General features: G+C 41.4%; 1 protein-coding gene across 1 annotated transcript in view; it reads left to right on the forward strand.

Annotated features, from left to right (window-relative positions):
• The first annotated feature begins 6,733 nt into the window (after positions 1 to 6,733).
• The window catches only part of PARD6G (par-6 family cell polarity regulator gamma), a 121,654-nt gene continuing 107,517 nt past the window's right edge, over positions 6,734 to 20,870 (forward strand). The window contains exon 1 of the mRNA XM_061593603.1: positions 6,734 to 7,103. Within this exon, the coding sequence (XP_061449587.1) occupies positions 7,032 to 7,103 (72 nt within the window). The 5' untranslated portion in view covers positions 6,734 to 7,031. The remainder of the gene's footprint in view (positions 7,104 to 20,870) is intronic.

Here is a 20,870-nt window from a genome sequence, read left to right on the forward strand (position 1 = left end):
TTCTCGGATGTAGTTCCCATAGCATACAAGCCACATAAAAGTGAACTAAAGCAGCATCCGGCTTATTGAGACTCTGTGGTGATATGTTGGATGCACACTAATGAGAAACAGCCTGCATGAGCAGCGGAGTGTGTCATTGTGGTTTGAGTGCACCTCAGCGGTCTCCCAATGGACAAACATTTTAGGTGATACGCACTTCAGACAGATGCAATTGTACTATCAGTTTCATAACAGCAGTGTGTCAAGAGAAGGTTGAAGAATCACTGTTCTTGGCTGAAGAAGCACATTGTGTACTATGCCCCTTTCTTACATTTCTTTGTGTGTTTGCCCTTGTAAAGACAAACAATACCAACCAGGCTTGAGTTAGATGTTCCTATTCTGCATTAATGAGACCAGTGTTAAAAGGTGCATACAAACACACACTAAGATATCACATGAGACATCGCTTCATTCAAATGGGAAACAGTAATGACGGATAATAAAGAGTAACCCAGTGAAAGCGAAAGTAGGTGCAGCGATTCCTTTACTAGACCTACTCAAGAGCCAACGGATTCTTAATGTGATTGTTTAAGTAGTTGTACACTGCCTTGAAATATGGTACGTTCCTAATAATTAATTCAATAAATAATAAGAGGGAACATGGATAGAGTAGAGCTGCATGTTTAGCCCCACTTCCCTGTGGCCCCTTTGCACGTTTACAGTGAATTTATGCAGCGGGGAGCTTTAGTATCCATGGACGCTCCCTGCATGAGTGGGAATCCTGATTTTCCAGAGTCCCCACTTATGTAGGGAGCTTCCGCAGATGCACAAGGCTCCCACACTGCAGAAGTCACATGAAGGGGCTAGAGCAATGGTGCACTTCTTGGGCAGGGCTAAGCACACATTTCTGTACCCTTGCTTTATCTGTCTTTCTTCTTTAGACAATAACTCCTGAAGACAGCTGAGGAATTCTGTGAGACTTTGAGATTTGCACATATTCACTACCACAAGTGTAGTGGCACCCCGCACCAAAGGGGAAGCAGATGACAAGTAGATTACTCCCTAATTCTTGGGCTCCTGTGGCTACCGGAAGGAAATTCACTTTTCACACATCCCTTATAACTAAATCGTATACAGGAAATTCAAGTAAGGTTGCTGTCCCAGGCATGCTCACTTGAAAATTAACTCCATCAGAACAAACTTCAAAGAAAATATATTTAGCATTAGAGCATTAATGTAAAATGTAACATTTCTCTTTTGGAAATCTAACCAATGGGACAAAGCTCATCCCCCTTCAGTGCACTTTGCCCCTTCTGAACCTTCTGGTGCCATCATTGACCACAAGTTTACTCTCTTCTCCACCTTCCAGTAAACCCAGGATCAAACTGGTAATAACATCTACTAAAAAGTTAACCGTTACTGAGCTACTTCTAAGATGTTAAAGGAATGTGAAATTCTGACAGCTGATTAAAATCACAACAAATAACTAGGAAATGCTGAATGAATAAACATAATGGGAACTGAAGACTTTAGTGTGGAGGGAATGAATGATGAAGCAATGACCTGGTGTTAATTCCAGTTCCTGATGGAATTTAGTATCAAGATATCAGACTACTATCGCTTGCATTTGGTTTATGGCAATGGGTAGGTGCCTAATGGCTCTAAATAATCATTTCTCTTTTTCTGATTACAGATACTGTGAAACAGCATGGAGAACAACAGAATCAACTTGTTCCTGGGAGAATAGACGCCAAATACTGAGTTAACTTTTTAAAAGTATATGAAGTATTTTAAAAAATATCAACAGAGCATGTTTGAACTGACTGAACTGGGCTTCAGAAGCCCCAATTCTAACTGCACAAAGAGGGACTTCTGAGTAAATATGCATAGGATTGAGCTGTGAGTGATAAGATTAGGCTATTGAGTTCTGCAGAAGATTTAAGAACATTATTCTTCTGATTGTAATGTTTTAACTGATTTTAATAATCTATTTTTACATTGTTGTAACCTGCCCTGGGACCTTATGGTGAAAGGAATAACAACAACAACAATAATTCTTTTTGTTGTAGTTTGAATAGCTGCCCCATCCTTAATACTTGCAGTAGTGTAACTCTGCCACCAGGATATGTTACTGCACTGTCAGAGGTCCATGATGTCTCTCAATATATATTCAACATAAACAGTTTGTGCTGCCATAGCAAGCTTTAAAATCTGCAACTGCAACTAACTGCAATGTCCATAGTGGCTCCTTTCCATAATGTATACTGGGAAATGTGTTGCAGTTTGTAACATACTGGGGTAGAGTCACTGACTAGTGCTCTCCACTTCTGGCTTTTATTATAGGAAAGTGAATCTCTCATTAAAAAGGGATTAGTTGCTCTAGAGCAGCCTTTCCCAACCAGTGTGCCTCCAGATGTTGTTGGACCACAACTCCCATCAGCCTCAGCCAGCATTGCCAATGGTCAGGGAAGATGGGAGTTGTGGTCCAACAACATCTGGAGGCACCCTGGTTGGGAAAGGCTGCTCTAGAGTCTTACAAGTCCAAAGGTATCTTGCCTGTTTAGTTGAGATCAGATCTACTGACTGGGAAACACTATTACTTGCAATTATAGGTAGCAGATTAGATAACTCCCAAAGCAGTAAATCTACACAAGCATGGTAACTTGCCTACTGGTTGCATTTACTGTATATCTCACTTTTCTCCAAGAAGCTCAAGGAGTGGCACACATGGGTCTTTCCCCCCCTCCTATTTTATCCTCATAACAATCCTACAAGGTAGGTCAGTGGTCACCAAATTAGTTTCATAGCTGCACAGGGATTTGAACTTGGCACTCCCCAGTCCTTGACTAACCACTACACTTCACTGGTTTATCATGCGATTATATGATATTTATGCTGGTGAGAACTGTATGTCCACAAAGAGCAGAAGAACATTCCAAGGGGAGAAAGGATAACACACACATAGGGTTTGGCCACACTGGAGTTTAGTGTCTTTTTGCAGGTATTTGCATTCCCATTTAATTTGCGTAGCCCATACGACAGTACCTTTAAACAACACCAGTCTCGATGCTTCCCTTGTAAATTTGGGTTACCCAATACTGTGATAATCTGATAAATTGGGGGAAATCAGGCTCCAAACTGTTCTACCCAGGATGTCAGACAATTTGTTTCAGTGTTTTGGGTGGTTGGATCAATCATTGCTTTCTATTACTCCCCTTTCCACACCTGCTACTTCCTCCATGCTTTCACTTCTTTTCTGGCCAGGTTTGTAACTCTTTCTGTCATGCTCCTGAACAGAGAAGCATAATCTTGTGTGTGTGTGTGTGTGTGTATATATATATGTTGACCGCTTAGATTTGCACAAAAACAAAACAAAACCTGCACAAACAAGCCACATTAAAAATTTCTACATTTGGAACATCTATTTTAAGGATGTGCAGATTTCCAGCTATCCAGAACATAAACAGTGGAGAGTCTGGCCTGCTCTTTTTTCTCACTGCTTCACGAATGCACAACAGCATACTTCCTTCCTGGAGTATTTTTTAAAATAAAATGCTCTCGCGTGCAGGCCAAATGGCCTTGCACATGCCAAGTTTGTTCACAAACTGTGGAAACGGGGATATCAAATTAGAAGACGGAGCCACAAACAAATATCGGGATTGATCCAACCAGTGCTTTTTTGGTAAAAAAAATGAGGTGCTGGTACTCATATCTTTATAAACGTACAGTGGATGCCAGCACAAAATGGCTGGCATGGATGGCAAAAGAAAAAGAGGTGCCAGTCGTCTTCCATACTAGTGTGCCAGTACTCCATACCAGTGAGTATTGTCACAAAAAAGCCCTGGATCCAACACACTGGAATACCCACGGGTCTGGCCAGAAAACACTGGCTTTGCAGTTCAAATTGAGTCTGCTCTGTGGACCGCTCTAACAAATTCAGAGGTAAAAGGAGTGTGCCTGCAGTAGGGATGGAAGGATCTGTCAGTTTTGATTCTTTCAGTTTCTCATTTTTCCAATCTTAAATTCAGTTTACCACATTTCTGCAGCAATTAACAAATTCTGTTTTTAAAAATCCTCATGAAAATTCCTCAGCATTGTCGTTAAAATTTCTCCTACTAAACACGTTTTATGCAGTTTTGACTAATACACATATTTTTGCAAGCAATTTATCCTAAAATAATGTATTTCTGTATGTTATTTCCACTAATCTATTCATTTTGTGCACATTGTGTCCCAATATATGCATTTATGTAAACATTGGTTGGAGAACTTCATCTCAAAATTTGGATAAGTGTGCATTTTGAAGTATGGCTGTGTTTCGCTTCTCATGTTGTTTTGGAAAGTGCAAATTTGATAAATTTGGCTTTATATGCAAACCGGATTGAATTTCTCCCCTGTCCCTAATCTTTAACAGGATACTACTCCCATGTGGACAAGCCCATACCTTGCCTCTCCTTCACTTGGAATGAAGCTATATGGTGCAAATACACCCTTAGATTTATGCTGTAGATCAATTTCAATATTGGCTTAATTGTTTCAGATTTAGTTGCGTGTATGACTCTATTCAGTCTACTGCATACTTAGGATCACTCTTCTGTCATACTGCACATATTTTTCTTCTTCACACTGAAGTTGTATCATAGACTTTATATCTAAGTGCCAATAATCTAAATACTTCTGTATATTTCTTCTAATACAGAGAAGTTATGAGATCATTGGAGCATTGAGTGACTTCATACAAACTTCATCCTGTAGGGCAATTCAAACATTTGGTGGTTCAAAACTTGCACCAATGTCTTCTGACATAACCTTGGGGCCACAGGTTTGGACCAAGTTGATCAGGAGCATGAACAAAAACACTCAAAAGTGCATGCAGATGGGAATTGCAACAGTGATGTCACTCTGCTCATTATGGCACCATTTCTCAGACTGATAAAGCTTGAAAATCTTCCACTGGAGGTGGCTGTTAATTAACAGATTTTGCTCCTAAGGTTTGCCTTCCCATTTTCTTCCTGCTCATAATGGAATGTGGCAACAATAACTGCACCAGGAGAGCATCACAGTACATGACATGATAGTGTCATTAGTGATAAGAGTGCAGGTGTTTTGAGTCAGGATGTCAAACCGGTATGAGTGTAGGGTTATTTTCCCTTCCTCTGTGGCCTCAGAGCTAGCATAAAGACAGAAAAAGTTTCAGGTGCCATAGAGTCAAGTCCCCTAAAATTTCCTTAGGTTAGCATATGTTTATACTCGGGTGTTGACTGAGGGCCAGACTAGAATTGAATAACTGCACAAATACAATTAACATGCATGCATCTCTCTGCCACATTTCCTCTTGGTAACTGCTATTTGCATTTCAAGAGAAGCACCCATTGGTGCCAATGGAGGCTTCCCTTGAAATGAAAAAAGCAGCTTTTGCTATGGAGGCAATTTTTGTCAAGACAATGGCAGGAAGAGAAAGAATTAAACTCCCCATGCCCATACCCCACAGTCCCAAAACTGCTTAGGCTTCCCCACAGCAGCTGTTTATTTAACAAATACCATGCACATTAATTACATTCACACAATTAACACCACATATAGTTTGGCCCTGAGAGTCATACTGGAATCGGGAAGAATTCCATCATCTTCACCACCAAATTCATATTGACTAATGTCCTAGAATGAGAGGGGTTTCCATTAATTTATAGCATGTGGCTTGACTCACATACTTGGATGTATTTTCTGCTTGACATTGTCTTCTGCATGGTAGCTTGTGGTACATGGCTAGTTGGCTTATGTAATTGATCTATAGTGGAGCTGGTGTAATGAAGCCTAAGTACATGCAGTCTATTTTTTTCTTCAATTCCTGATTACTTTACTGTCCCAAGCTTTTACAGTGAAGTACTATACATGTTCACTCAGGACTAAGTTCTATTGAATTTAGTAGGACTTATTCCCAGGTAAGTGGGCATAGGATTGTGGCCTTAATAGAGTATAACTACATGACACCTAATATAATGCTATACATTAAAAAGAGGAAAAGTCCATTTAGATCACTTTGCATGTTTGTCACTGAGAATAAGCTGTAAGTGGTTTCCATATACTCCACAGTTTGTTAAAATGTATGTACGTGTGCTCTAACAGGCACTTGCCAAGTGAAGAAAACCAGGACTTTCCTGCGATAGTGATTCACCTGAGACAGGAGACAGAAAACTGGGGCTGTCCTGGGTAAATCTCTGTTAACGAAAATACACATTTGTGTCAATGTGCCTGATACAGAAGTACAATATCTTCCATTGCAATTTTTTTTTTAATTTAATTGGTTTATTACCTTTTTTTGGTCAAAATCCTGATCCTGGAAATACTTGCATAAATATCCTGCATCAATTGATCTGCACACCCTCAGATACAAAAATGATCAAAGATAGACTTGGAGAAAGAAATTAACTGGAGGAAGAAAAATAATTGTATCCATTCAATTTGTACAATTTCTATTCATAAAAAAACTTAATGTGACACTTTAAAAAGGAAGTGACTGTACTGATTAACACGACAGGGTTTGTTGTTTTTAGACCTTTGTGCGACGTTGGCCATTGTGAGCAAGCAGCCAAATGACTTAACTAGCTAGCTAATATTATCATTATTATATCACAATCCGCAACGTGCGCCCTCTGGCGGCCAGGATGAGAGGCGGAGATGACTGCTCTTGTATTTGAAAAAGGCAAAGATGAAAGTGGGAGGTTCTGATGGAGGCGGGGACCGGTACGTGCTGCAGCCGCCTTCCTATTGAGTCAGAGGCGCGTTGCGAGCTGCATGAAAGCGATTGTAACAAACAGAAGCCCAGAGAGCGAGCTAGGCGGGCGTTCTGATTAGCGCGTTGGGACAAAGTAAAAGAATCTTGGAAGGTTGAACGTTCCAAAGAAAGTTACATTCCAGGGTCGGAGCAGCAGCAACAAGCGGCTGCCCGGGGGGCACTTTCTCACGGAGGCGGTGGATCTTCCAGCCCTTGTTGAGCGAGGGCGAAGAGGAGGCGGCGAAGGACGGGGGGGTTTAAACTGGGGGCCGAGAAAATGAATCGGAGTTTTAATAAATCTCAGAGTCTGCGGTATTTTGGTTATAGCGCGGTGGAAGTGAAAAGTAAGGTAAGCGCAGAGTGAGTAGTTACTTACAGCCTAGATTAACCCGTCTCTCCCCTCCCGCTCTCCAGTACCTTTTCCCCACCGTCTCTAAATTCTTTTAAAAAATGAATGAAGATCCTCCTCTCCTTTATTTCTCCCTCCCCCCCCCCCATAATGCTTTGTTTATGTTTGAAAAACGAGATTGTCCTAGTTTTCCATCGGAGGGAAGAAACTTATCCTGGAAGCAACTTTTAAAAACCTGTGTCTGCTTTCAGTTTATGAAAGAATAGAAGCGAATCTATAGCGAATCTCATATCGCCTCTTCTCTCCCTCCCCCACCCGTTTACTAGCTGTGAAACATTTATTTCTCCCTCTCACCCACCATGGGGAACGTATCCTATAGCAACTTGCCCCGAGATCTCTAGGGTATTTGTTGTGAGGGGTGGGTTTGGTTCTTCGTCTGGGCATCTTTTGCGGCCTTTTTTTTTTAGTGTCGGTTTTTGGACCCCTGTGTATTTAATCTCTGGCTTCAGCAGCTTGCTGAGATGAAACGGTGATTGCGGCACGTTTCTTATTCACAACAAAAGGGAGCACGCAAGCCTGGGTTTTAAATCGGGCGGGGGGGGAACGGAAAGAGAAGCAGGTTAGGCTCGCTCAGATCTGGATTAGTAGACCTCAAGGGGGCCACGAGGAGGGCGGATTGGAAGGGATGGTGCTGCGGCAAAGCCACCCGCCCCCCACCTTCATAATCGAGTTAAACTTGATCGCTGCTTGCGTAGGAGTGACTCCAGAATAAGCCTAACACTCGGCTGCCTTTTCTTAGCATCTCGCATTGTCTCTCCTTATGGCAGTACTTCGTTAGTTCTGTATTTTGTTTTGAAAAGATTTCTGTAAACGAGGGAAGGACGACTGGAGTACTTGAGTAGGGGCAAAGAACATTCCTTCTCTTCCCCCCCCCGCCCACTCGTCTCTCTCTCCGTCCCCCCTTTTCTTTTCTCCAGCGGCTGAATTCAACTCGCGACGTTCCCCTTAGAAACGCTAGGCAGCCTGCAATTAAATCCCATATTGGCCCTCTCGGTGTTTTAAGGGAATCTACGCCTGGCACTTTTGCTGCCTTGCAGATCTTGAGGTCTGCGAACTCGCTCTTTAAACGTGTTTAAACTTGTTTGGAGAGAGTTGCCTCTCTCTCCCTTTTCCTGGAGTTGCCTGATCATTTAGTTCTTTCTTGGGGTGGGGGTGGTGAATACTAAGGAATCCTACTACAAGTATTCCATCAAGTTTGGAAAGATAAGACACGGATCCGTTTACACTGTTTACTATCTTTTTTCGGGCCCATCTTTGCTGTGTATTTGTGAAGAGCCCCTTAGGGAATACTGAACTTAAGCAAAACCTCCTTTTCTTGCCCTAGGACCAAGCCTGACCAATGACAGGATGTGTGTTTGTAATGAGGTATAAATGACATGCATCTGAAGTCTATGCTTAGAATTCTGCCTCATATTTCTAAGAGCTTCTGGTTTTCAGACAAGTCAACAAAGGGATGGGGGGATCATAACATAAGAGTTCTGTTAAATCTGCCCAAAGGTCCATCTGGCCCAGGGATGGGGAATTCATGCCTCTCGGATGATGTTGCACTACAACTCTCATGACCAATTATCAGGGATTATGGGAATTGTAGTCAAACAATATCTGGAGGGCCTTGATCAAGTCAATAAACCAGACAGCCAGGTGCTTTTCAGAAGCCAACAGGCAGGCTGTGAAGACAACAGCTTTCCCCCATTGTATGCCCTTAACATTTGGTATTCACAGGTACATCACCTCTGAATGTGCATATTAAATTTAACTGTTGTGGCTAATACCTATTGATAGACTTATTTTCATGAATTGTAATTTTAAAAGCCATCTAAGTTAGTGATCATTGCCACATCCTGTTAACTAGATGTGTGAAATAGTACTTCCTGTTGTTTTTGAATGTAGTCAAATGATTTCACTGGGTGTCCCCAAATTCCAGGAGTATGAGAGAGTGGGTAAGACTGCATTATATTCATCTTCTACATACCATTCATAATTGTATAAACCTCTTATGTCTTCTCTGGTGTGTGTCTCTTTTTCCAGACTAGAAAGACCTGAACTCTAGAATTTCTTCATAGGGAAGGTACTTCACCCCCTTCATTTATTTATTTATTTATTCGATTTATTAGTCGCCCATCTGGCTGGACACCCTGCCACTCTGAGCGACGTACAAAAGCAAAAACAATAACAATATAAACAATGTAAAATATCAAAAGGCTAAACAATAAAACGAAACAGTAGGTAGAGGCCAACTCAGTTTCAATAACAGGGCTTCTAGCCTGTATAGTCCTAAAGATGTATCTTCAAATGGAAGCTCCTGGCGTAAGTCTTCCCACACCGGCATAAAAACCAGTGCGGGTGATAGTCCGTCTGCAATGTCAAAGGCAGCATTCCCTCTTGATCTTAACGTCCAGCTGTTCCAACAGAGAGGGGACAGAATGGGCAAGCCCCTCGAAGTCGAAACTAACAGGGAAATTCATCATAGAGAACGCTTGATGCTTCAGTGTGTTTCCATGTTATGCCAACTATGGCATTATAGTATTACACCACAGAATCTCCTGTGTTATCACAGAACTTTGAAGCACATTCTCAGTTCAAGCAGGGGAAGCAGCTGTCCTAGAAGTAATCTGTCATGAGTTCTGTCACTCTAGACAACTCATCTATGAAGACCATGTGGTGGTGAAGGCTGTGCTAATGAACTACACCAGAAGTGGGAAACCTGTGGCCCTCCTGATGTTCCTGGACTCCCAACTCCCATCTTCCCCAGCCAGGATAGCCAGTAATCAGCAATGCTAGGAATTATAGTCTTCTAAGCCCTTCCTGAATCACTCTGGCCTCACCTTGACTACATTACTATGGCCACCTTACTTTCTGGCCTATTTTCCTTATCCATTGGGCCATCCCTGATCTCTCCTTCCAAACTTGTCTTGCATTTGTAAGATCCACAGCAAGACCTCTGGGTAGGGCTGGCATTTCTTCTGTGTTCTCTTTGGCTTTTAGCAAAATGTTTAAATCAGTGTTAAATAATGACAGTGGTTCTTCTGTGAACAATACATGCTGAAGTTAGAGAGATAATGGATTTTAATTTCTGTTTTGCCACCAATTGAACAAGTGCCTTATTGTCTTTTCCCGCTTTATTTGGTTAAAAAACCTTGACTCTAATATGTCCATGTTTGTAAAGCAAGATGGGGAACCTGTGGCCCTCCTGATGTTCTTGGACTTCCAACACTCCCAGCCAGCAAGGCCAATGGTCAGGGATGATGGGAGTTGTAGTTCAACAACATCTGAAGGACTACAGGTTCTCCCCATTCCTGTTGCAAAAGCAACACACAAGATTTCTGGGTATTGTCACATTTAATGTTCTGGGTTAAGAATGAGTTGCTTCTCTAGTTTTGAAAATGTGGGGTAGTTGGTTTTACTTTGCCAAAGGATAGGAAACATAGGGCTCATCCAGACGACTGCAAAATGTGTGACACGCCCGCTATGTGTGTTCATTATTTTTCGGTTGTCCAAATGATGTCTCGTGCTGTTATGCATTTTCGTGGGTTAAATCCGCTCCTTGCAATACCGGCAAAAATGTGATTTGCTGTTTAAAATCGGGAATCATCTGCTGTGCCTTCAGGAGTTAGGATGCAATACCGCGGACTTTACAGCTGATGGGCGGTTCTTGGGCGTTTCCCCTTGCCCCTTCTCCTCATTCCAGCCAATCACGTATCTGCACTTGTGCGCATGTGCGAGAATAAGCCTGGGAAAATTGAACCAATCATCGCAATGGTGGGGTGTTTGGGGGGGTCTGCAACTACTGCGCAGATGCATTTAATTTTTTGCCAGCCTGCAAACTGGGCGGCCGCTCTGGGTGAGATCTGCAATGCACAGCAAGCGAGAAAGGGGGGATGGTCAGTTTCAGCCTGCCTCGGAAAGCTTTGTCAATTTCATTCTACTTGCTGGGGTTTTTGCTTCAAATCAGAAAAGCATACATTCATTTAAGTGTAATATCACAAATACAAACAAGAAAAGGGCTTCTGGTCGGTTTCAAGCCTGCTCCTGAAAGCTTTGTCAATTTCATTCTGATGGGAAGGAAAGGGAGAAGGAGGGGATGGTGACATGTTTCTTGCTTTTTTTGAGAAATAAGTGCAATTGCCAGCGTGTGTATCTCCTTAAATATCAATAAAGGCAGAAAAGCATACATTCATTTAAGCATAATATCGCAAATACAAACAAGGCAGGCGTGAAACCAACCAGCAGCCTTTCCTTCCGAGGCGAGAACTCCTTTACAGCCATATTGTGCTTCATCGCAAAGGGGGAGAGGAGCGTATGTAATTTTTTTGCTGACCAATTGGTTGATAGGGGGAGGTTTTAGAGGCGGAGCTTGGAAAAAGCAAAAAGAATGTAGGGGTCTTACCGCTGCGTGTGCGGGTGCAAGAAAGTGTTTTTTTAAATTGGGAAAGAGCGAACTAAAAGGCAAAGTGAGGACTATCAGATGACAAACTGAATATGGAAACCGTGGATTATCCTGCTCCGTTTGGATAAGCCCATAGAAAGCTTCCTTGTGCTGAGCCAGGCCATGGATCCATCTATCTTAGTATTGCCTACACTGATTTGGAGCAGCTTTCTAGGGTATTTCCCCATCCTTCTTGGAGATGCCAGGGATTGAACCTGGGCCTTCTGCATGCAAAGCAGGTGCTCTGTCACTAAGACATGGAAGGTAGCTAGCTGTCTGCCTTTTTCCTTCCTATTCAAAGAAATATTGTATGGCATAATGGAGTATCTTTCTCTCTACTGTCTTAGGGCATTTGGAACAAACCTCTGAGATTTGGTTGCAATGCAAGCTCTAATAATAGGCAATATGAAAGGCCATGCTGTCAGAAATGTGTGCTGTACTTGGCATCCTTTGAATGAACAGTTCTGGAGGAATAAATTGGCTGTGTATATATAAATACTAACCCTTAATTCCATGCTTACTTCCAGTCAATCAGACTAGTTTGCTGGTATTCATACAGACAATCTGATATATGCACAGTTGATATCCATAGGCAATGTACTTTTTTAGCCTTCTTGTGGTACTGCCTCGGAAATATAAGAGGGAGTATTAAACAGGATGTACTTCCTAATGATATAGTAAAATTGGTAGTGATACAGGATAGACTGTCAAAGACAAGATTGGATAGCTGTAACTTTACATTATACACAATCAATTACTACCGATGTTCCATGCCATGATATTAATTCCTAAGGGATTGTCTGTGATTGCTACTATCAATTAAACCCAAGTGTAGAAATCATAATATTGTGGACTTTGGTGGTGGTATTACTTTCCTATTAGAAATTACTACAGGAATGATGGAGAGAGTGCTACTGATCCTTTTTTAAAACCATCTATGGTATGAGGTTGTGACATTGGCTCTGTGTGATTTACCTGGAAGGCAGGGCAGAGGTTGTTAGACAGTTAAGGAAAAAGGTTGTTTTGACCAAGAATCGCATACTTCTGGATGATTAACTCCACACAGCTACATTCCTAGTAAATTGATCCTGATTGTGATGATCAGCATGTCATGTTCTCAGGTCTTGCTCCAGGCAGAGGTGATATTCCTTACTAGTGTCTTGAGAAATATTGACATTAAGGGGCTTCCTGTAGGAAAAAGGACACACTTTGTTTACTGTATCCAAAGTCTGTGCCTCTCCCTCCTTGGATATGAAAAACTACCTCACCATATAGTAACTTCATGGATTATGATCCTTCTGGTGGTGACGCACAGCCTTTACACCAGGACCATTAAAGTAGAGTAGAGTGGGGAACCAATGGCCCTCCAGATGTTGCCGGATTCTTAACTCCCATTAGCCCCAGTTGGCATGGACAGAGATGATGGGACTTGTGACCCTACAGATATTGTTCCTCAACAGGTTATACTCTGGTATGTTTATACTTGTTTGTACTGAATTGCTGTATGATTGATGAGTTACAGCTGAATGTTTGAAATTGCTCTCTTTAATCAAAAATAACTGCATTTGTGGTTGTGTGATGTATCAGCACTGGCCCATGCACACATGCAAGTCATCAAGTCATAAATATGCATGAGTGCCTATACTTGTGTCTTCTCCAATCTGCAATTGCACAAACTGGTGTCTAGGAGAGAAGAGAATGGCTTCTTCAGTTAGGAAGACGTGCTGTCATTAAAGTACGGATGGTTCTAATCTAAATAGTTTTTTTTTACACATTGGTGTAAATAGTTTTTTTTTTACACAGTGGTGTGCACATTTTTGCACATTGGTGTGCAGTTGTATGTGAAAGTTAAAAAAAATCAAAGTGGACATTGATCAGTGATGGAAAAGCTTGTAACTGCTTGGTGCATATGCCTTGAGAATTATGAAGATTTTCAATGCAAGTCTTAAGTTCATGTTACTAGTTTTGTCAGGTGAGTAGAAGATTGTCTTTCATGGTTATTGAATGCCAAATGGTGGAGTAGCACTGAAATTTACCTTGCCTTTGGAGAAGCTATGACAGTTGTTTCTTTCTTGAGACTGAGTCAGTATTTTCATAAGCGACGAGAGCAGTGCACTATAAAGTCTCACTTGGGAGTTATCAGGATTGCAGCCTTATTCTGTGTACAACACTTGCCTGGGAGTAAGTAGGACTTCTGAGTAATCAGATTATGTTCAAACATGCATAGGACTGGGCTGTTCAGTCTTCAAAACAAAGCATTTACAATGTGGTGTTCTGTAAAATGCAAAACATGATTCCTCTGATAAGAAGAGGACATCCCTATTGTGGGTTTTTTTTGGGGGGGGGTTGTGTTTTGGAACAAGAAACATACAGTAACCCAAAGGATGTGTGATATGATCAGCACTCTTGATGCTGAGAATTCTGTCTGGAAGCATCCTTGAAGTTAAAAGTACATATGGTTGCCAGAAATGTGTTTCTTAAGTGTAAGGTAAAGTATTTGGAACAGTGAACTGAAGCAAGATGGGATCTGTTTAGCACCTGTCTCTTGTGTTTGCTTTTCTGCTTAGAATATTTGGGGGCCCATTAATACTTTTGCAAACAAGCCAGAGGAATTAGCATTGGCACCACACAGCATGCTGCAACTATGCATATCCATGCACATTTGCTTTCTACCCTTCCCTCCAGCATTTAGGCTGGAAAAAAGTGTATTTGCTTTCCCCCAAAACCTAATTTTTTGGGGATGGGGGGATTTTCCTGGAGAGTGTTGTTGGACAGGCAAAAGTTAGTCTTGGTCAGGTTAACTTAATTTGTGGAAACCCTGTGGGTATCAGGAAGGCCTCGGGGCATAAGTGCACCGGTTGGTGCTGCTTTGGCAACCCATGAAGTAAGGCTGTCATTTCTGTTCTATATGTAAATAGGATGAACGCATACATAGTGTCTCCGTCATGTCTAGTTTGGCCTTTAGCCTTTTGGAGGAGATGGTAAGAATATGACATTTGACTATACAGAGCAAGTATCTTAACACAGTTTTGCAACCTAAAATTATTTGCCCAGATGGCCTGAAAGACAAAATAGCCATCTTACAGATGTCATATGCTTCTTACCTGCCCCAGGTGAATGGCTATTTACAAGCATGATCATGATTGGCTTGGCTGGACTGCTGTAGATCAGAAGCAGGTCAAAATGCCACCTGGCATGCATTGCTTTTCCTGGCAGATGTTTGTGCTGTCAACCCTTGTTTAAAAACATAAAAAATGGATCAACTCAACGAGACTTGTCAAAACTTGTCTGGGAACTAGAAAATCGAGAATGAGAACTCATGTTTTCTTGCTTATCCTCTAGTGCTTTAGCCTAGAAGAAATGGGTATGAGTGGGTTCAGTCCAGCATCCTTGGCCTCCAGATGTAACGAGGATCTTGGTTTTCTTGTTGTGTTTGAAAGGAGAAGAAATGACAGACCTGGGAAGGCTGGAATGTTAGACTCCATGTTTGAATCTTGAGTTTTTCAATGAGAAACTGAAAAAATGAAAAGTTGCAAAATATAACATCAGTGTTTACTTGAAGTCCTCCTTGATGTGAAGAAGTAGCGTTCTTCAAATTTAACACAATTGCAGTGGTTATTGGTAATGTGGGGGAAGAGTTCAATCACTAATTTCTAGATTCTTAACCTTTTGGGAAATTGGAGTATCCTGCAATATGTGACTACAGGTTCTTGTGTTGTCCTCTGCAGACCTCTTGGGTTGATTGGTAGGGAGAATTGGACAGAGCAAGATTTCAGTCAGTTGGGCTGGAATATTTGAACTGTGAGTATAATATGTTGAAGAATATTGAATTCAAGGTGCTGAAACCTCAGGTTATCTGTTATTGAAAGTTTGCACATTTTATTTTGCTTCCCTTGGTGGAAGGAGGCCAACCTTTTGACCAACATCTCATCAGGCATGTGCTCATATGTTTTGACCCAAGGACTCTGAATTTTGATATGGAGGATTGCTCTGAAAATCTGTGTGGGTGTGCTTATGTTGTCGGCTGGAGAATATATATGGCCACTAACAGAAAAATCAATACTTGCTGTGTGGCCTAGAAGTGGGAAGTGCCTTCCACCCCAAGAAAAGTGGATTTTTGCTTATTACTTATGCAGTGGTTTGTGTCTGTGCTTCTTATGGGGGTAGGTTTTGCCTATCTTTGTCAACATAGCTACTGAGCAACATACCTGTACCTATTGATTCTCAATATTTTGAGTCCCAAAGTTGACTGATCACAATCTGCGCCCAGAAAAAAAGGGGTACTATTTCATATTCTGCTGCTCTGTATCTCCATGTAGAATTTGTGGGTTCAGAAGTGCAGAAGTAACAAGCCCCCAGGCTATTCTGTTTTGCTCATACCTGAAATAACTCGCAAAGGCGTCAAAAGTTTTTTATTGTTGGAAAATCCCAGGGATCCATAGTAATATCTGTAAATGAGAAATTAGGATGCAAAAAAATCTTAAATTATCATAGGCTATATAAAAATTTGCCACCCAAAGGAAAGAATAATGCGTAAGAGAAAACATTGTGAGGCTTGTGTCCCCGTTAAAATGCTACTGAAAATGGTTTGTAGAGAATTGATTTTGCACAGTGCCACTAGGTACAACCAGAATTGTCAATGCCTAGCCTTCATGGAAGCTACTTCTTAATTTTATAAACTTGTGCTGGAAGATGTTCAGCAGAAGTGGTGTCTTCTGTTTTTTCTTCCATCACTTCAATACAGCACCAGTAAGTCACCTTTGCTGTACTTCTCTGCCATGTACCTAATGTAATGCTAAGTGATACACATTGGGTGAAAAATTACCTTCTTTATACTGATGGAATCTACATTAATTGTATTAACACAAAAAAGATATTTTAAAGAATATAGTAGAAATCTCACTGAAAACATTATTGCAGCTTGCTGCACCAGTAAAAAAAAAACAAATTCAATATTAGCGATTATTAAAAAAGGGTCTAAAAATAAAAACAGATGACATGCTACCAATTATTAGATTTTAGAGATAGACAAACACATTCCCAGAGGCATCTGCTTGGGCATTATTGAAGATACAGTGCTGGTCTAGACAGATATTTGATCTGGCACAGCAATTTTCATGTTTTGACATCTAGGTTTTCCTGGATGAGATTAACTATCGGCATTCCTGGCTGTCTGGCTTTGGGACCTTAAACCTCCTTGGTTCTTTAATACCCACAGATGGATAGGGGGAGTGCAATCTCTTGATGCTCCTGAGTCTTTAGTAGAGTTACATGTTATTGACCATAGTATCCTTCTGGGTTGCCTTGCTGGAATTGGGTGGCCAATGGTTAAGTGGCTCTGGAAGGTAGGTCTCAGAAGGTATGCCCGGGGGACTACAGCTCTACCTTGTGGCCAGTGGTTTATGGTGTGCCTCAAGGTTTCATATAAAAGTAGGGATGGGGAACTTGTGGCCCTCCTGATGTTGATGGACTGTAATTGCTATCATCCTTGACCATGGTCATTCTGGCTGAGCTGATGGGAGTTGGAGTTCAACAACATCTGGAGAACCCCAGTTGCCCATCCCTACTTTTGATCCTAGGTCAGGGATGGGGAAACCTGTAGCTCTCCAGATGTTGTTGGATTACATTATATCCAATCATTGGCCATGCTGACCTGGGCCAAAGAGTTGGAATCCCAATCACATCTGAAGGGCCATGGGCTCCCCAGGCTTTTACTAGGGATATACTAGAGATCCTGAACAAAGGGCAGTGAACAACTGGATGTGGGTGAAACAATCCAGGTAATGTAGAAGCAGTGTTGTTTAGGGCATAAATTGGCCCATGATTAGGCATACTTCCTGTGTTTGATGGGATTACACTCTCCCTTAAGATATAAGTCTGTAGTTTGGGTGTTCTCTTTGATCCTGGATTTTCTGGTGGTGGTGGTAGACAGAAGTGCCTTTTTGCCCGCTTAGACTGGTTATACCAGGTGTGTCCTTTCCTGGGAATGATGGAACTGGCCACAGTCATTTGTGCCTTAGTGATTTTGTGTCTTCATTAGACATAATGCTCATGGCTTCCTTTGAAAAGTGCTCAGGATATTCAACTGGTTCACAATGCGACAGCTAGAATATTAATTAGGGCTGGCTGGACAGATATTGTTGTACCCTAATTTGTTGCCTAATTCAATTCTGGGGCCAATTCAGAGTTCTGGTTCTTGCCTTTGTAAAGACCTAAACAGCCTGGGGACAGGATATCTTAAGGTAGGGATGGGGAACCTCAGACCTAGGAGCTGAATGAGCCCCCCAGGCCTCTCTATTTGGCCCTCAGACCTCTCTCCAAGTCTAGGGTTGCCAGGTCTCCATTTTTTGCTTGGAGACTTGTTTTTTTGGGGTCCCCTCTGCTGGAGTCACCCCAATCTCTGGACTCTTAGCTTTCATTTTTTTAAAAATTAAGTTTCTATGTGGTCTGGTTCAAGAGATATACACCAAAATCTCAGCCGCCACCCCCTCTGCATTTTCTGTTAGTACTGGCTACTCTAATCCCTGCCCTTTCAGGTTTTTAGCCAATAAGTGAAGTCAGGGTTGTGATTGACAAGGAATTTGTTAACCTCCAGGCAATAGCCAAACCCCATTGCATGTTCTGAAAACAGTTTCCTTTCTTGCTTGTCTGTACATCAGGAATTCAGTAAATGTATAGCTTTCAGCAGAATCAAGACTACTTTCTCTGTGGAGGAGAAGATCACAGCAGGATCTTGGTAAACACAGTAAACAATTTTAGTTATGGTTATAATAAGTGTGCATGCAGGTTTCTTCTAATTACTTGCAAAAATAGTATATTATACATTCTATATTTCAAATAATTTTTGAACAGAAATTTTAAAAAGTGTACATGCTTATGATGCTATTACAGTGTGTTATACTTTTCTAATTATAAGGAGTCGAAGAAGTTTAAATTTTCCTGGGCTGTTGAAGAGGGCAATTTATTTGTCTAATTCATAGCCTGTTTTGAAAACCTTCCCAATATGAAGCTTTAATTCTATACTCACTTTTCTGGGCTGTAGTGCTAATCCAACATACCTGGCAGTAAAGCCCATTGAATTCAGTAGGACTTACTTTTGAATTGACGTGGTTAGGATTGTACTGTAAGTCAATGGGACTTTTGAGTGAACATATGAAAGGATTTTGTTGTAAATATTTCTCTCCCTGTCCAATCCTTTTTTAAAAGCAATTAGGTAGGGCTTACTTAGGTGTCACTGCTTTAGTTTGGTAGGAATCTAATACCAATTTAAAGAGAATGTTCTGCAATGACCAACTGGTTTTGATAATAAACTATTATATGGGATGTATGTATTTTTACATGTCTAGTGTGTGTATATATGGAATCTTTCCAACAACCCTGTGAGGTAGAGTTGGAAACCAAGGCAGCTCACAACAAGAAATAAAGCCATTGAAAATCCAGTAACCATAAAAACAAGCATAAAACAGTTGAAAAACAGCTTAAGTGGCATGATTCTGAATTTTGGGTTCGGTGAGTGAAGCTCCTTATCGATGTTGCAGTCCTGTGCATGCTTCCCTGTTTGAGTAAGCCTTGCTGAATACATTGGGACTTGCTTCTGAGCAAACATGCATAGGATTGCACTATAAATATCTTTACAGGTTGTGTAAACAAGAAACATCTTTGACAGTTGTGCTTATGTAAATATTTCTTCATATTATGTTTCATTATGTATCTGGTTTCACACAATGATTGTAGATTATTTCCTCTACATTTTAAGTGTGCCCTTCTTCCTTGGGGTGGTCATAGTCCCCCTCTGTTGTTTTCACCCTGAGGGCAGATTAGGCTGATAGATGGTGAGTAGCCCATGGTCACCAAGTAAACTTTGTAGGTGATTTTCATTTTACAAAATGATTTATATACAGGAAAAGTTTATGAAGTAATGCAGATCCACATCATACATTTAAAGCACATCCAACTCACATTTAAAGCACATGATTTCCCCCAAAGAATCCTAGGAAGTGTAATTTCCCCATCACAGTTACAGCTCCCACCACCCTTAAACTACAGTTCCCATGATTCTGTGGTGGGATTCATGTACTTCAAATGTATGTTGAATGTGCTTTAAATGCATGGTGGGGATCTGCCCTAGGAATGCTGTGCATTCATTAGTGAACTGAACCATTTTAAAATATAGTTGTTTAAAACAGGGAGAGGGCTGTAGCTCAGTGGTGGGGCGTGTGCTTTGCATGGTAAGGTCCAAAATTCAATCTCTGGAAAAGACTATTGCCTGGAATCCTGGAGAGCCAATGCAGTCCATGTCATCAGTACTTTGTTGTTGTTTTATTTGCATTTCATTTACCTCTGACCTCACTCCCTTACATCCATAAAAGCAACAACAGTGGTTCCACGCTTTCAGCTCAACCCCCTTAAACCCACTGATGATGCACCTTGTTGTTTTCATGAGAGCTTGTTTCTTGCCCAATAGTGGTAAAAGAGAATTCACATATTGGAAAGTGTGGCTTCAATTGCTGTTGCCCCCAAGCTACTGCCTGGGAAGGTACCAAACCAAGTGTGTTTTCATACTGTCAATTATTACTCACTGGAATTGGGTTTGCTGTCACAATTCTAACTATAGAAGTAAGTCCTGTTGAGTTATATGGGGTTTAGTCCCTTAGTAAGTGTGTTTGCACCCTTTGGGGGCACCCATCTTTACTCCTGAGTGCTCCCATCTGACATCTACACAACACTAGGCTCCTTTCTTCCTACAATGGCCTTCTGATGACTGGCCTGGCCTGAGGGCACTTAAACCCTTCTTGCCAGAAGCAAATAGGCTAGATTAACTGTTCCCTACCCAGGCTCCCTAAGCAGGTGAGAAAGAATGATCCTGTCACTTCAGATGGACCTGGGAACACCCTAATTTAGCTAAAATTTAATTTCCAAGCAGAATTTTTTGTTTGTTTGAGTGGTATGCTCCAAACAACTGCAACGTATCATGATTAATGACACCACTAGGGCCCACCCCTGTAACATCACTAGGGCCTGGCCCTGAAATCTCAGGGTTTGGTATGTTTCTGACCTGGCAAGCCTACGGCCAGGCCATACCCCTCACTGGCCCTGCTTCAAACCTCAAGTGTTTTTTACTGACTGGAACATGTCTTTGAACTTTGATAATGCCCCTTGCTTGTCTAGATAGAGGATAGAGAAGGCTTTTGTGGGTGGAAATAGAAGTAGCCTATTGTAGAAAGGTAGAACTTAGATTTGTTGCTCTGCTTGCTTTTTCCTCTGACTTCACCTACCACTGG

The sequence above is a fragment of the Rhineura floridana genome, chromosome 1 (genome assembly GCF_030035675.1).
Source record: "Rhineura floridana isolate rRhiFlo1 chromosome 1, rRhiFlo1.hap2, whole genome shotgun sequence".
NCBI lineage: Eukaryota > Metazoa > Chordata > Lepidosauria > Squamata > Rhineuridae > Rhineura > Rhineura floridana.